This window comes from Rhinichthys klamathensis, unplaced genomic scaffold, assembly GCF_029890125.1.
Source record: "Rhinichthys klamathensis goyatoka isolate OS25496 unplaced genomic scaffold, OSU_Roscu_1.1 h1tg000549l_1, whole genome shotgun sequence".
In the NCBI taxonomy this organism is placed as follows: domain Eukaryota; kingdom Metazoa; phylum Chordata; class Actinopteri; order Cypriniformes; family Leuciscidae; genus Rhinichthys; species Rhinichthys klamathensis.
Genome location: NW_026607020.1, coordinates 576412 through 593940, shown reverse-complemented (window position 1 = coordinate 593940; position 17529 = coordinate 576412). Strand labels below are relative to the sequence as shown.

Below are 17529 nucleotides of genomic sequence, written 5' to 3'. Positions count from 1 at the left end.
GTTGTTGTATATTGCAATAAATATTTGTATTTATTTATCTACGAACTCAAGTAGGGAATGCATATGAAAACAACAAATTAAATATCCAGTAGTATATCCACCATTTGTGTATTATGTGCTTAAATAGACTCATATGCATAAATAAAATAAATAAACAAATAAACAAATAACATTTATAAATAAATAAAAATAATGCTAATAAAAATAAATAAAGTGTTAATAATATTCTTTGAAATTATTATTTTCTGGGCTGTATCATGTGATTAGAGTGTAGCGTCACGTGACGAGTGATCGCGTCAGCGCACGGAAGTTGTCATAACGAGCTAAAAAGAGGTACAGAGAGGACTGCTAATGTTATAGACTGAAAATAACTCTCTCTGGTCGCTTACATCCCACCGAATTGCGTGTGCTTTTCGGGTAATAAGCTCTATAAGCAGCAGAACACGTCCCGCGGCTCCAGGACAGAGTTTAAGCAGCGGTATGGAGTGGTTTGGAGGCGGCGTGTTCCACACTGAACAGGACCGAAAGGAAAACATGCCCCGCACACACCCACACGAGGTACCCGAGAAAGTTCACCAGGGCTTCACTTATTACCCGAGGCCTTTTCATTGTGCTTTAAATCAACACGAGGCTGCTGTCTCTCTATGTTTACACTTGAAACCGTGCGGAAATGGGCTGTAAAGTCGTCGTTAGTTCGCGTTAGCTGGATTACTAACGTTAGAGGCTGCAGTAAAAGTTTCCGCAGGATGAGAAGGGAAAGGCTGTATCTCAATACGTGCCCGTTTTCCGGGGACAGTCCCGGGTTTTGTTGTTCTGTCCCCGGAAATGTCTTAATACACCCGGAAAATACATTGCAAAAAAGCCCGACCAACATACAGCAGTAATAACAAATGAGATTTCAGCGATATTTTGGTTTCTATTTCAGAAATCTGGTCACCACAGCATTTTTTTGGGCATCGCAATCACACCGGTCTAGACAGGCATCTCCGATAGGTTTATTAACTGTGAGGATCTTTGACATGAGATCATGAGCCTGTGTCTTCGGCCTCGTGTTGATAAGCTTGTTCTGACAGCTGAGGATAACGAGTGCTTTATTATTAGATCCATTACAATTCCCCTACTACTTTGATGGCTCACAGTTGTGTTATTTATTACTGTAGTAACTACATTGCAAGTGCATAACATAGAGTTCACATAAAAACAACTTGGCCCTATTTTAAATCAAACTCAATAATGCAAGTCATTTTTGGGAGATAAAAGGGCTTATTCAATCCACTTTGGATGATTTTAATTGGAAGTACAGTGTTATGCTGTTCTTTTTACAGTTTGACAAATGCATTGGGAAAAACATATAACTACCACGGCACCAACCTTATGAAATATCTGATTTAAAGGGGTCGTGAATTGAGAAATAGAATTTTATTTGATCTTTCAACAAGCAAGAGGTCATTGTGCTATACAAATATCCTGTAAGTTTCCGAACTCAAAACCTCCTCATTAGTTCAAAAACCGCTTTTATTGAAACCAAGCTCAGAAAACAACTCGTTTCAGATTTTGTCACATTATTACATCATAGTGAGACGAAAGACCGCCTCTACAGAAGATCGACACCTACTTTTACTCCATTGCCTCTTTAGCGCCGCCCACGATTCACACGTGTCGTGTAGAAGTAAATACGAGACAAACACAGGATTGATTACTCCAGCAACAAAATGATAGAGGATCTTCTGAGGATTACAAGATGTGGAAAAGCACAGTCTTTGCATTGCCATCCTTGTGATCCTAACATTAAGAAAGCATGGATGAACTTTATTTTGAACCAGGTTTTAGTCTGTTCGTGTCAGTAAGGCACTGTTTGCTTCATTTTACTGCGGATTCGTTTTTTAAACGAGACAAAAGCAGACTTTTCGCAGAGACTGAAAATAAAAGATGATGCCGTGACGACTACACTGGATCCGACAGTAATAATATCGCAACACACAAGTGTGAGTAACAATGTTTTTATCTTGTGTCAATATTGCTTTGTCTGATACAGATCGTTTGATATGTACTGAATATTTATACTGTAGCGTCGCAGTCATCCTAAATAGTTGTGATTTGCTGTTTTTTTTTTTTTTTTTCGCCGTTTATGTGGTTAATGTGTAAGAACGCTGCTTTTGTTATTGTTTTGATCGAAGCCAATCGCTGTAATCGTGAATAAAAGCTTCAGCGAGCGACCCCTCTGTTTTGTCATCAGCACGACATTACAACACATTTCATTTGATTTAAAAGCACAACACTGCAAAGGACAATGTATGTTTTTCACTTAATTTGCAAAGGAAGAACTGAATAGCCTATAAGAACAGCAAAGCATTGTGACAAACAATTGTACATTCATTCATAATTGGTTTACACAAAACACCGTAAGTTATCTTTTGTCAATTGCAACTGTTGTAAGTACTTTAACTTTATTTGCCACAACCAGGACTTATAAAGCATATGTAAAATGCATAAATGTTTCAACTATGTAACAGTCTTATCCAATGTTGAAAAACATCCAATGTTGAAAAATCTTATCACACGTGTAAAAATTATTTTAATATGCAAAACTGTTACTCAATCATAGCAGTCGGCGTTCACTTCCAAGTCTTGTGTGCGACATGCCCATCAACATGGAGAGTTTGAAAGAGAGTCAAAAACAGGATAGAAAATAGCTTATTTTTTCTAAATCAGGATGTTTTTTGATATAAAAATCTTGATAACATTATAAGTGGACCTCACATTTTTTTTTAAATGCAGTCCATGACCCCTTTAAAATGAAAAAGTCATGTAAATGTGTAAAATAATTAAGCCTATATTGTTTTTGGCTAAATATTGCTCTTTACAAGTACGTATGTAAAGTAAAACTTCCTTGCAAACAAATGTACTAACATCACTCTTTTTGTTGAGCTTCTTGCTGAAGACATTTTTGTATACTAACTGTTTTTTTTTTAATCTTATAATTCGAAAGATTGTTGCTTGCCATATAAATATAAATCTGACCCTGCAGTCTTTAAAGAAAATTATATATTGTATATATAAGAAACCTCTTACATTTACAAAGGCTGCATTTATTTGATAAAATAAATACAGTAAAAAACAATAATATTGTGAAATAATATTGTATAATAGCCGTTTTTTTCTATTATTATAAAATGTAATTTATTCCTGTGATCAAAGTTGTATTTTCAGCATCATTACTCTTCAGTGTCACATGATCCTTCAGAAATCATTCTGATAGGATGATTTGATGCTCAAGAAACATTTATGATTATTATTATTATAAATGTTAAAAATGGCCGTTCATATTTTTATGGAAAACAAGATGCACAAAGGATTTTTTTGACTAATAGAAAAGATCAAAAGATCAATATTTTTGAAATAGAACTCTTTTGCAATAATATAAATGTTTACTGTTCCTTTTGATCAATTTAGTGTGTGATCGATGATTACATTTATTTTAAAAATATTACTGACCCCAAACTTCTAAATGGTAGTGTATAGATATACATGTTAAACTTTTCTGGAAAATTCAAGGGGATTTTGTGTCCAAAAAGAATAGCAACCCTGATGGTTAAAAGTTCAGTGCTGCTAGCTTTGTAATGTCGCTGCCATTTGAGGACTGGATCTGTTGCAAAAACAGAGCAATGTTCTTTATGAATATCTGAATTTTCCATGCAGACTGTAATGATCAGTGGGCGTTATCTCTGTGTCCCGCCACAGCCCAGTGCGGAGAGCATGGCGTCTCTGTGCCAGAGTCAGCAGCGCTGTTTGGAGGCGTCCATCGCGTCCCAGTGGCAGCTGGCAGAAGCACAGGACCAGCTCTGCGGTCTGGAGCTCCACAGCTCGGAGTCTGTGGAGCAGGAGCGCGCACGAGCCCTGGCCTCCTCCGCTGAGCTCTCACAGACCGAACAGGAGTGGAGACATAAGGAGAGGATGCTGGGAAGAAGCCCCACTCTGTGTCCTGAGGCCAGCCGAGATGTGTTTGACAAGGTATCTTATATCAACACTCTAGAAGAGTCGTTCAGTGTTCATGTCATGCTTATTTCTGCATTGTATGATACAGTTCAGGGCTGCTGTTATCTCAGCACTTAACTCTTTAGTCTAAAAATAAAACGCACAGCAGTCGTCGTCGTCGTTTTCTTTGTCTCCCTAATCAAACACACCTGATTCAACTCATCAGCTCATTAACCCATGAGATAATGAGCCGATGAGTTGAATCAGGTGTGTTTGATTAGGGAGACAAAGAAAACGTGCAGTGTTGGGGGTCATCCAGGACAGGTTTGAAAACCACTGCTTTAATTCATCAAGGACACTTTAAATTGATGAAAAGTGATAGACATTTATAATGTTACAACAGATTTCCATTTCAAATAAATGCTGTTTATAAAGTAAATTTTTTTTAACCATGTGTAATAATACTTGTATACACCAAACAATAAAACATTATGCTGAATATCTTGGCCTTTCCTTAAAATGATGGGGTCGAGCTTCACATTGGCAAAAAAAGTAGCCCATACAGTCTTTTGACGTCATACTATAATGATTGTGTGACAACAGGCATCGTTATTCACTAATAATCTTCCACTCCAGTGAGCTGCTAAGGTTGCATTTCAATAGTTTTTTTTAATATACGTTTATATACTTCCCTAGTTTAAAAATGACTAGTTATGGTGGTGTTGTACCTGCAGTAATGGACTTCTTTATACTCCGTTTGTGGATATACCCCCACAAATCCACTTTTATGATGAAAAATATCTAGTTAAATGAATCCTTTTTCATTCTGCAATGGTTCATCAATACGTAGCAGCGGTGAAATTTTCCTTTTATTTATTAGACTGAACATTTTTACTGGCCCCACCATAAACAAAGGAATATATAAATAAATTAATATAGATATGGTTTTTATTGTGTTTGACTTTAAGGTTATGACACCAAATTTCAGATGAAATTTCAATTCTTGATTACAATTTTTATACCACAGCAAAAACTACTAGCCTAACTAATATAAATTTCAAATATTATTAAAGTAAACAGTCAGTAATAAAATAGGAACAAGTTGTGAAATTATGAGCAATTGTACAAATAAATACACCAGAATCAACATAAAAATTAAATAAACAGTGCTTTTCAGGATTTTTTGGTCTAACATTGGTTTTCAGGACAGAATTTGAATAAATTGAATAAAGTAATCAAATGTAAAATAGCACAGCATAAGTCAAGTCACCTTTACTTATATTGTGCATTTATACAATACAGATTGTTTCAAAGCAGCTTCACAGTGATAACAGGAAATGATTCAATAATGCAACAGCAGCTCTAAAAGAAAATAGTGTCACTGTTCAGCTGAAGATATTTCAGTGTTGATTCAGTTCCATTGTAAAGATCGTCAATTATTAAATTAGTTCATTTCATCTATAAAGCAGCTCTGTAGAAAACAGTGATGTCATCATCCGGCTCAGTTCAGTTCTCATACAACCGCGTCAGATCAGTAATATTGCTGAATAAGCAAGCCAGAGACGACAGTGGGAAGGAACCCAAACTCCATCAGGTGACGGGATGGAGAGAAAAATCCTTGGGAGAAACCGGGCTCAGTCGGGGGCCAGTTATCCTCTGGTCGACGAACGAACGGTGTATGATTATGGTTCAGGATGCATCACGAGTCAGAATCAGATTTTGGATCGGTAGCATTCAAATATTCATCCAGTTCCTTTTGCTTGAAGATCAGATTCATCACGCCCGTATGGAGACGAAGCTGGTCATAGATCTGTGCAGAGGACCTGTCTGGTTCTTGTGGTCTTTGCTGAGGATCTGTGCCGACAGATGTTGTGTCGACGAGGCCTTCACAGGGGATTGACTAGTTGACAGGATCTCTGCTGACATACAGGGCTGCGTTGAGGCCGTGTCTAGGTGCAGGTCCACCATCTGATCTGGATACGGCTGACTACGGTAACCTCGGGATAAACAGAGAGACTAATATTAGCGTGCTAAATAGGAAAAGGCAGTTGATTTTAATATTCTAGGTATTATCAACTAGCCAGAATTTTGAGATCGCAATAGACGTGAAGGAATATAATGTGTTAAGCGCTCGCTCAAGAACTGAGGAGTTAAAACATTTAGTGCTTTGTAAGTAATTAGCAGGATTTTTTAAATGTATACTATGTTTAATAGGGAGCCAGTCCAGTGTTGACAGAACCGGGCGAATATGGTCATACTTCCTGGTTCTGGTTAGAACTCGAGCTGCTGCGTTTTGGACCAGCTGGAGTTTGTTTATTAAGCGTGCAGGGCAACCACCCATACGAGCTTACAATAATCTAGCCTTGAGGTCATGAACACATTAATTAACTGTCCCGCATTTGTCATTAAGAGCATATTATGTTGTTATTTATATATATTTAAAGTATATCATAGTCTTCACTGAAGCATACTCTGTGAGTCCTTTGTTGTTTGACTGTTATATTAGGCTGCTGTCACTTTAACCCTCTGATGGTCTTCAAAAAAAAATCACACTCGTGGTCTTCGGGGTCTATTGGACCCCAGACAACAACATTTAATTTTGTAACCGAACAATATATATATTTTTTTACAGATATAATTTTACACTGTTTATTAATGTTTTTACTCAACATTTGTGCAGTTTTTGGAGGATTTATGATTTTTTTTTTCTATAAATAAATAAATATTTAATTTAATAGGATTTTTACAAAAAAAACAGCATTTTATGGTAAATAAACTTTATAAAAGACCCAGATTTCTAACTTTCATTCCTGGGGATACCATGGATAATTTTACAAGGTTTAATGTAAGATTTTTGCCCATTTTTTGGAAAATACAGGTTAAAATTTTTAATAAATCACTTTAACCACTAGATGGCTATAGAGCTCCATTATATGCTATTTGCTATTTGAATTACGGAAATATATAGTTTCTGAAGTTGGATTCAGTTGGATTCATATCTAAATATTATAAAATCACAATTATAAAAAAAAAAAAATACTTTGTCAAAATTTAGCATTTTTTGTACTGAAAAAACACTATGCATGGTAAACCACATGACTTCTGCAGACAGGGTTGGAGCAGTTTTGGCACTTCACTGTTGTTGTTGTTGGGTGTGTGTGTGTACATTGTCGATGTGTCAGTGTCACCAATTTATTTTTGTGGTGGTTCTTCATTTTGTATGATTTTATTTGACAAATTATAAGACTTTTTTTATAGCCTTACAAATGTATTCCTGTGTGTTTGTGTGTGTGTATGTGTGTGTGCGCACATTTTCAATGCGTCTAAGTGTTACCAATTTATTTTTCTGGTGGTTCTGCATTTTAGATTATTTTATTTTACAAATGATAAGAGAACAGTTTTTATAGTCTGTATGTATTCCTGTATAAATGTATTCCTCTATATGTGTGTGTGTGTGCGCCTGTGGTGAGCATGATAATTTTGGATTGTGGATGTTTTTTGCATTGTTGGAAGTGTGCCACTTTATTTCTGTCTATGTGTTCTACGTTGTTTCTGATTTTGATGATGTTATTTTGTCTATTTTGATTGCGGGGTCCAATAGACCCTGAAGACCACGAGTGTGACTATTTTTGTCACGCCAACATAAAAACAGATATCATTCAATTTTTTTTTTTTTTTTGTAGATCTAGAAAGTGTTGAGAGCCGTAGAAAGTTTCAAACCATTTGGACAAAGAGAACATTTTTTTTAATTTGAGCAAAAGTCATTTGGGGTCCAATAGACCCCGAAGACCATCAGAGGGTTAAGACAAATATAGTGTTACACATGCATTTTATTTCTCAACTGTTTACGTTCACACATTTACACAGTTACGTTCAGACTTAACCAACTGTGTGTATGAGGATACTCTACAAGACAGGCATTTTGACAATTTTGTGTGAATTTGTTCAAGTGCAAGAAGGCATGAAAGAGAACTTAAATCAGTATTTGCGCGTAGTCTGAGAAGCTGCTTTCTGGGCGCTTGAGGTGCTTTGCGAGTACCGAATTCACTTCAATTTCACGTCTTCAAGCGCCTGAATATTTAAATTGGCAGTCCTATTTGATGAGCCCTGACTATTTGGTCTTTTAACTTTTGCTGTATTTTATTTGGTATAGTTTGCCAGTTTTATTTACATTACATTTATGCATTTGGCAGATGCTTTTATCCAAAGCGACTTACATTGCATTCCAAGGTACACATTTTTACATTCTTATCAGTTCTTGCTTTCCCTGGGAATCGAACCCATGACCTTGGCGTTGCAAGCGCCAACGCTGTACTGTGTGAGGTACAGGAATATTGTTTGAGCTACAGGAATCCAACAGCTGTTCCCACTTACATCTGTTGTCTGTTTGAAGTGTCTTTGTGCGTGCATATTCATGTTTACCAGGAAAATTCTGTCCTAAAACTGCGTTTGCGATATGGGAAAGTGTCAGTTAATACTTGGGTCAAAATTGACCCAGAACACAATAGGTGTTACAATGTTCAATTTATTCTTCAAATGGTTATATCTCTTAAATACCTTTTTAAAAAATCTTAAATAAATTTTGTGTATATTTTGATAGTATTCTTAGCTTGTTTGCTTAACATACTAAAACCTGGACTTTTGGAGAAATTTTGCTTTTCTTTTCTTTTTTTTTTACACTTTACAATAAGGTGTCATTTGTTAACACAAGTTAACTACATTAGTTAACTAACAATGAACAATATTTCAACAGCAAAACATTTTAAAGGTCAAAAGTTGTATGGTAAATGGTAAATGGACTGCATTTATATAGCGCTTTCACAGACCCAATGTCCACCAAAGCGCTTTACATATTGCCTCACATTCACCCATTCACTCACTCATTCATACACCGACGGTGTATGAATCTATGTATCTGTTAACACTAGCTCATGTACTGTGAACTAACATGAACATGAAATGTATTATTAACTAACCTTAACGAAGGTTAATAAGCGCTGTAAAAATATATTGCTCATTGTTTTTCCATGTTAATTAATGCATTAAATATGTTATCAAATAAAACCTTATTGTAAAGCTTTACCAAATATTTTTATGTACCTCAAAAACGGACCCGAATGCAATAGGAGGAATATAATTAATGATCCATTTGATACAAAAATGGATGTTATTGCCCATTTGTTTTGTGTGCTTGCACAAAATCTGAATTGAACACATTAAGTGTTAGTGTGTAGATTGCTGATGCCCCTTTTCTCGTTTTTTCCTAGAGTATCATAAACATGTCTCAGTCTTGGCCTAATGAATCTGATCATGATAAGAACTTGGGCTTCAACCAGCGCAATGAAGAACTCTTGAAACATTTTGGTAAGTTATGGGGTTTGTGTTTGATTCGAATGCTTATTAATAATGCAGACTGTTGATCCTAATGGAGGTTGTCGCTTCTTCTGATTGGACAGGTATGTTGAGGAGGTGGGATGATAGTCAGCGCTTTCTAGCAGAGTACCACCATCTCATCTGTGAAGAAACGGCCAATTACCTGATCCTGTGGTGCTTTCGTCTGCAGGCAGAGCAAGTGGGTCCTCTTTCATTCTCTAAATAATATTCTACCTGTACTGTTTCTGTAGTTTGTTGTATGTAATCTGTGCACTCGCATCACATGACCTGCCTCTGATACTGATTGCAGAAAGAGGCCTTAATGGAGCAGGTGGCTCATCAGGCTGTCGTCATTCAGTTTATTCTGGAAATGGCGCGCAACACACAGCAAGACCCGCGAGGCTGCTTCCGTCAGTTCTTTCAGAAAGCCAAAGTGAGACTCACGTCTGCACCGCAGCGCTGCGACATCACCTTCAACCGGTTTTACACAAGACATTACACATCTCTTACTGTACACAAGTTATTCAACCAGAGAGGTGCAGTAATAAAGTCCACAAGGATGTGGATTGAGGAATAATTAAGATTTCTTAATGTTTTTGAAAGAAGTCTCTTATGCTCTTCAAGGCTACATTTATTTGATCAAAAATACATTTAAAACTGCAATAATGTGAAATATTTGTACAGTTTAAAAGAAGTGTGTTCTCTTTGAATACATTGTAAACTGTAATTTATTCCTGTGATCAAAGCTGAATTTTCAGCATCATTACTCCAGTCTTCAGTGTCACATGATCCTTCAGAAATCATTCTGATATGATGATTTGGAGTAATGATGCTGAATATTCAGCCTTAATCAAAGGAATAAATTACATTTTAAAATAATTTCAGTGAATTGAATAATGATTGCGACCGTAGATGACAGAAAAACACGGAGAGCAGCTTTAGTTTCTGCTCTGACAGCCGCAAGATCACGCCGAACACTGTGAGTGTGTGTTAGAAATCAGGAATGGTGAGAGAACATTGTGCTTGGTTTGTTTTTCATCTCTAAACCAAACTTGAGTCTTCAGCCGACAAAGTTTAACTCCCGTCTGGCTAGCGCACCTCCCGTAATGTTTACGCATTAGGTCAGTGGGCGGAGAGAAGACGGTCTTTTGTGGCTGTTCGAACGCATTCGACCACATGAGTGTTCACACTACGAAAGCAAGCCGGTCAAATGCGTTTTCAACCACCTCTGGAAGTGGTCAAAAATGGACAAGCTCAAAACGTTTTAAACCCCATTTACACCTGAATTTAGCCTCGTCCACTTGTGATCCGATCGAGCAAAACGCATCTTAATACCAGGTGTAAACAGGGCCTGAGTGTTATGCAATAATGTCAGTGACCACTAGAGAGAGACATGACATAACTGACAGCCTGAGGACAGATGAAGTTCATAATCACACATTCATCCATGTCATGTGATTGAACTCGCATGATTTTTTCACTGAAAGTGAAAACTTTGAATGCTCTTTGAATCAATTTTAATCTTGCTTTGCTCTTTTTTTAAAGGCTGGGCAGGAGGGATACTTGGATGTCTTTCACACAGAACTCAAAGCCTTCAAGCAGAGAGTGAAAGAGTGTACCATGAAATCAAGAGGAGGAACTCCAAACGAGGCGGTGCACCAAAACACACCGCCAGGCTGTCGCCTCGACCCCAAGGAGGTTTTGGAGTCTTTGCCACCGGTAGGAATGATCATACGCGTAATTTGCAGGAGGGACATTGTCCCCACCACTTTTTGAAACATCTCGGGGCACGGATGTACCGTATACAAATCAAACATCTCCAGTTGACTAGCAGAGCAAGCCCGTAGGCAGGGGGGGTTCGGGTGGTTCGAACGAACCCCCCTCACTGCCAAAGGTCCAGAATTTAAGTCGTTTAAAAAAAAATATATATATTTATGTGATTATTGTCATCATTGTTTTAATCAATGCTTGTGACAAATATTCTTGGTTGCTGTTTCAAATTAATATGATTATTGTGTAGCTGGACGCGTGTGTGTGTGTGCGCCGCGCGTGCAGTTCAGAGAGAGTTCTCGCAATACACTTTTCAAACCAACTGTGAAGAAGCATCGCATCTGAATGATAGGGCTGGGGATCGAGTCCAAAAAGAATCGATTCCGAGGCGTTGGGAATTGAAAGTCGATTCCAAAGGTTCAAAATGCAATGGTTGGAATCGATTCCGGGGAATGATCTTACTCGTTGTAGTTTAGGACAAGTAATAAATCTGATTTATGAAATCAATCGACAAAAACAATCAAATTAACTTTTAAGTTATTAAATTCAAGTTCACGCAAACGTTTCCGTCTGCTGCGGCTGTCTGTCATTCATTCTCCATTCAGCGTTCAAACAGCGCGTTGCGTTCGGTTACGACAGTCAACATGATGAAACTCCCTCCAAGATGATTCACTGTTGCTATTATTAGGCTATACTTGATCTGTAGATAAAGCTCTATGGTTTCGCATAAAATGACTATATTGCTGGACTGCATTGCTGTATCTTAACCATGTTCCTTTGTTAGAACACAGGAGAGCACTATCATTCTTCACGCGCACAGTAACTGACATTTAAAACTGTTAAATGAAAAGGCTCAATAAACTATTTTATAGATAGATGGCAAAAAATGCATCTCAAAATGCATCAGATTGATGCTTTAAAATATGGAATATTAAAAAATTTCTCACGGGGGAGCATGCCTCCGGACCCCCCTAGAGGGGTAATATCCTTCTCACCTGGGGGAGGAGTTATATATATATATATATATATATATATATATATATATATATATATATATATATATATATATACTGTATATATATATATACTGTATATGTATTTATTTTTCTTTTTTTTATTAAAAGGATTTCTATATTTTATCCACTCAATAGACTACAATATAATAGCCATATAAACGTTATAATAATAAACTATTTTAGGTGCATCAAAAAGCGTGCTCATTAACCAGCAGACAAGCTAATCCAGCACAAATTAGTGCATAAAAGGTCACCAAAATTAAGTATTTGAACCTCATAATTAAATACAAAAGGAGGAAAAAAACTGCAAAAATGTCCACTTTTTGAAAAAAAGAACCCCCCCTTTCAATAGGCTGGCTACGGACCTGCAGAGTATTCATTTTGTTTGTTTGTGTTAAATTAGAGGCGATCTGGCGCTGGAATGTGTTGATTTTGAAATCATCTTGATTTTGAAAACCAAACATCTTTGGTTTTAATGTGAAAAAAATGAATAAACTATTCGAGGGTGGATTAGAACACAAACCTCTCTGACACGCTTGACAAAAGTTGGGCCGCCAGACCTTTACAGCACACAAACGTTTATTGCGGATCGGTGTATATTTATTCACTGACGTGAAGAATCTCAGGAGTCAGGACTAGTAATATTAATACTGTATTCTAGTAGTTGTAAGGATGAAACTTACACATTAAACATGACTTCTATTTCGATAAAGTAAAATCAATGTACTTTTGAAATTGATTTCTGGACATCGTAATGTTATTTTTATGCAATTGTTATTAGGCTACATATCAGATATAGCGTTGTATTAGAAACTGCCACACACTTTTTACAACAAAGTTACGCCACTGGGAATGATAATTGAATCTGTTAGTTGTATGTGCTGTAATATAATGATGTGTTTTGGCCTCAATGACAGCATGAAGCACGGTGAATCAGAACATGTTTCATGGTTGATATATATAGTTATGTAGAGAACCATTTTGAACCAGTGAGATTTCACTGTGGGCGTGAATGCATTGAAAATAGACTGATGACAAAATGTACCGTCACACTTAATTCACACATAATTCGCAGCTGGTTCGGACACATCTTGACAATATATACTCTTGTGAACGATTTCAATGTTGATCAATAATACAGTAAAGACACTAATATTGTGAAATATTATTACAATTTAAAATAATCGTTAAAATGTCATTTATTCCTGTGATCAAAGCTGAATTTTTAGCATCATCACTCCAGCAGGGCTCGACATTAAGGCTTGTCCGCTTGTCCGGGACAAGTGGATTTTTGTAGGACAAGTAGAAGAGAAAAGTAGAAGACAAAAAACTTGTCCGACCAGACAAGTTAAATTTCAAACAAAATAAAATGCCATGTTACTTCACGTTATGTGCCACTCGTTACGTCTATTTTACAGATTTAATTTTACCGATTTGAAACGAACACATTTTTTCGCGCTGCCTGTGAATGTCCTGAATGTGACTCACAGAAAGACGCGCGCCAGTATAATGCGCATGCACAGACCGCGCGCCAGAAGTTCTCTTTCGCGCTTGAACGAACATCAACAACACACACAATTAAGCCAAAATGTCATTTGTCGAGTATCTTCATAACATAAGAACAGTCTTATGATGGACATAAAGAGTTGTGACTCGTGAGAGAATGAGGCGCGTGTGATATCCGCGTCTCTGTCCACAGCGGCTGCTCTTAAAGGGCCAGCTACCAATAAAGCGTTCTGTCAGTAAAGTTACTGAAAGAACAAAGGGAACAGAGAAAATTACTCACTGCTCTTGACTAAAGAACTTGTGTAGCTTCAATAAGTAGTAGTCTATATATAATTTATAATTTATGCAGCCCAGACTGTTTGATAACTTTATTCAATTTCTGTATATGTCCTACCTGTTAGACAGTTAATTTTTATCCAGACATCAATGGCTTATTGATCATTATAGGTGTTATCAATCATTTAGTTGTTATTGCTAATTTCAGAATTATCACTAATCTGTGTGTGCATTTGGTTTAGAACCAAACAAGTTGACTCATGAAACCATTTGTTTATTATATCGCAATCGCATATCACAACCGCAATATTGAACTCAATAATCGCAATATGACATTTTCCCCAAATCGTGCTGCCCTAGATAAAATTATAAATCTTTACCCGGACAAGTGACTTTTGTGCATGGACAAGAGAAACATAAATTTACTTGTCCGAAGGACAAGTGCCTCAAAAAGTTAATGTCAAGCCCTGATCACTCCAGTCTTCAGTGTCACATGATCCTTCAGAAATCTTTGTAATATGATGATTTGATGCTCAAGAAACCTTTCTGATTATTATCAATGTTGAAAACAGTTGTGCTGCTTGACTTCATATCTTTGTGGAAATACATTTACTTTTCCGGCTTATAGAAGGTTAAAAAAAGCTTCTTTTTTTCTGAACAATGCAAGTCTTTACTGTCACTTTTGATCAATTGAATTGCGTCCTTGCAGAATTAAATAAATTCTTTCCCAACTTTTAAATAGTAGTGTCGCTAGTAGCAATCTATAAAACGAGTCAAATGTTGACTTTGCAGGAGCTGTAAACATGCATCCAGATGCAAGATATGCAGGTTCTTCAGAATGTGCTGAGCAACATGAACCCACAGGTAACGCCGCAGCACGAAGGCCCGTTCACACCAAGGACCAGAACTATAGCGATAAAGATCGTTCACACCACAACTATAACGATAAAACGGCAGAGGAACGATACTGTTGGAATCACTTTCAAATGCTGAAGAACATTAAAAACATTGACAGCCAATCAGAATCCATCCTGCTTTAACGAGCTCCAGCATTTAAAGTGGCAGACGACGAAACTGGACGATATCATGTGTTGGTGAGGAAGCGAATATAGTTATAGATATCGTTTTTGGTGTGAACAGCACTTGATGCTGTAGAACATCATAACCTGTCAAACATGCACTTCAAAATCCTATGATTCGTCTTGATGATTACAGTTCCCTGAATTATTATTTTATTACTGTTGGAGAAGAGATTTGTGGCTCTAGTAGTGCTGTTGTGATGCCGCTGATTGTGAAAAAGAACTGATTCTTGGATCCTAACCCCACAAATGTTATGGTACAGCTTTAGCTTTTTCAGGTTCTTGAACACTTGCTCCACTTTCAACATCACACACACATGCTGCTAAGTCAATGAGTCAAAGGACAGGGGAAGAGTTGCATAACTGCTTTAATCTGCAGTGTTTCCTTCCTCTGACCTATAATCCCTCTTCCTGCGCTGCAGATCTGCATCAACATGGATGTGCAGATTAAAACACTGCAGTTTAAGGAAGAGATCACACAAATATTCAATGTCATTTATTCACCCTCATTTCGTTCCAGAACCGCTTGACCCACCAAACACGTAGCTTCTTTTCATTTAAGAGTTCTTTTAAACTTTCTATTTATCAAATAATCCTTTATAAAAAATTAGTGGTTTCCACAATAACATCGATAATAATAATAATAGGAAATGTTTCTTGAGCAGCAAATCCGCATATTAGAACGATTTCTGAAGGATCATGTGACACTGAAGACTGTCCCCTTTTTTCTTTCATCTGGAAATAAAAGTTTATGCCATTTAAAAGTGGTAGATTCTGTTTGAAAACATTTCAGAGTAACATTGATGTTGTTTTGTTAGAAGGAATTTTATTAAATTCAATGGAGTTCATACTGGTAATTCTCATGTTATATATTCTTATAAACTTCATATAATGATAAAAATAATTATTGATATATATTGAAATATACATAAATATTAATAAAATCTATATTTTCTTGCAGCACACTGGTTTTTGCTGTAGTTCTTGTAAATTTAAGAATTTATCTGTTTTATGAATAAAAAGGGGTTAAATATAGCAATAGCATTGTAAAAACATGGTAACATTCACTCATTAAAGAGACGTTACTGATCAGATACAATATCCTTTAAGTTTAAAAATATTAAGTTATGACTGTTTTATAAGCTTAAGTTTATATGCTGCAAGTCACAGTCGTCAGCCGTTTATTAATATCCTCTTTCTCAATTGTCACAGGTGGCAGAATACCACGTGAAGCGCTGCTTGGAGGCAGGAGTTTGGACGAATATACCACGAGCCTCCAAAGAGGAGAGTTCAGAAACAGACGAGTGGAGGATGATGGAGACCTAGCAGTGAAGACAAACCTTCAGTAGGAAAACGGCTTTGGGTCGGAGGACGGGAAGAACAAGGGCTGCAGTGCTCAAAGACTTTTCTTTTGTATCCGTGCCTGAATGTGTGCTGCACTTTATATTTGTTTAATAGAGAAAGTATTTTAAAAGAAGACAGGAAACTGTATTTTGTTACATTTCTGTTGCTCACTTTTCGTCAATCTGTTTTAGCAGTTTGAAAAAAAGTTTAGGAAAGAGGTACAAGCAGGAGCGCAAAGGGAAACCTCAAATATTTCCGCATAGTTTGAACCTTTTTTGTCATAAATTGGTTTTAAGTCAACAAGATCAGTGCTATTTGAGAAGCCTTTTGCTGTTTTCTTTGTGTTTGAACTTTTTGTTTCATATCTCCACCTTTGGATTGTAATCTATAAGGTCCACTGCACGTTGAACTCCAGCTGCTATCTGGGAAGTGTTTCATGTGTCGTGTGTGCATGAACGCGGCAGATAACAGTGGCTTCCTGCAGATAGAGGAACGACACTGAGGCGGGACAGGAACGCCCACTTTACAGTCGTGCTGGGAGTGAGACCTTGGCAAAAATTCATTTGCAGTTCCAACTGTACGGCGTGAAAACCAGCAATGCAATGTTGTTGTTACCTACAGTTTTAATGAAAGAGATTCACATTTACTGTTGTCAAAATGTAAAGTTTGATTTGATATCAAAAGCAAAAAAAATGGCAAACGTCCAAGCGATATTTCGTCTTGAGGTTTTAGATTCTGTCATTATTTTCTCTCCCTCATGTCGTTCCTAACCTGTATGATTTATTTTCTTCTGTGGAACATAAAAGATATATATATATATATATTTATACAATGAAGGTCAATGGGGTCCAAACAATGTTGTTTTGGACCCCATTGACTTTCAATATATGGTTAAAACCAAAAAACATTCTTCTAAATATGTATAATATAATATTTTGCGTTCTACACAGATGAGAGCAAGTCATACATGTTTGAAACAACATGAGGGTTATGCAAAACGATGACAGAATGTACTTTTTTTGGGTGAATTGTCCTTCAGGATAAGATTTTGAGAGCTTTCCCTTACCAGATTTTAGGAAACGTATTCATTGAAACCCTGCAGAAGCTGTTTGCATTGCTTGTACTGCACACATTTACAGCAAACCTAGGATTTGTGTTATAATAAATGTGGTGATATTGTGCAAGTCTTT

At 36.7% G+C, this 17529-nt stretch overlaps 1 protein-coding gene across 2 annotated transcripts; it reads left to right on the top strand.

Moving 5' to 3' along the window:
- Nucleotides 1-297: 297 nt before the first annotated feature.
- Nucleotides 298-17141, top strand: cdc37l1 (cell division cycle 37-like 1). Of its 2 annotated transcripts, XR_008804361.1 has the most exons (8): nucleotides 298-558; nucleotides 3742-4011; nucleotides 9243-9339; nucleotides 9432-9547; nucleotides 9659-9781; nucleotides 10894-11067; nucleotides 14709-14780; nucleotides 16208-17141. XR_008804361.1 is itself a non-coding variant. In XM_056238955.1 (7 exons), exons 1-7 carry the CDS (start codon nucleotides 481-483, stop codon nucleotides 16319-16321), a joined length of 972 nt encoding a protein of 323 aa, XP_056094930.1. In that variant the 5' UTR covers nucleotides 298-480; the 3' UTR covers nucleotides 16322-17140. The 2 variants fall into 2 exon arrangements, 1 of the variants encoding a protein (XP_056094930.1); XM_056238955.1 differs by lacking the exon at nucleotides 14709-14780 and having other exon boundaries at nucleotides 16208-17140.
- The last annotated feature ends 388 nt before the right edge of the window (nucleotides 17142-17529 follow it).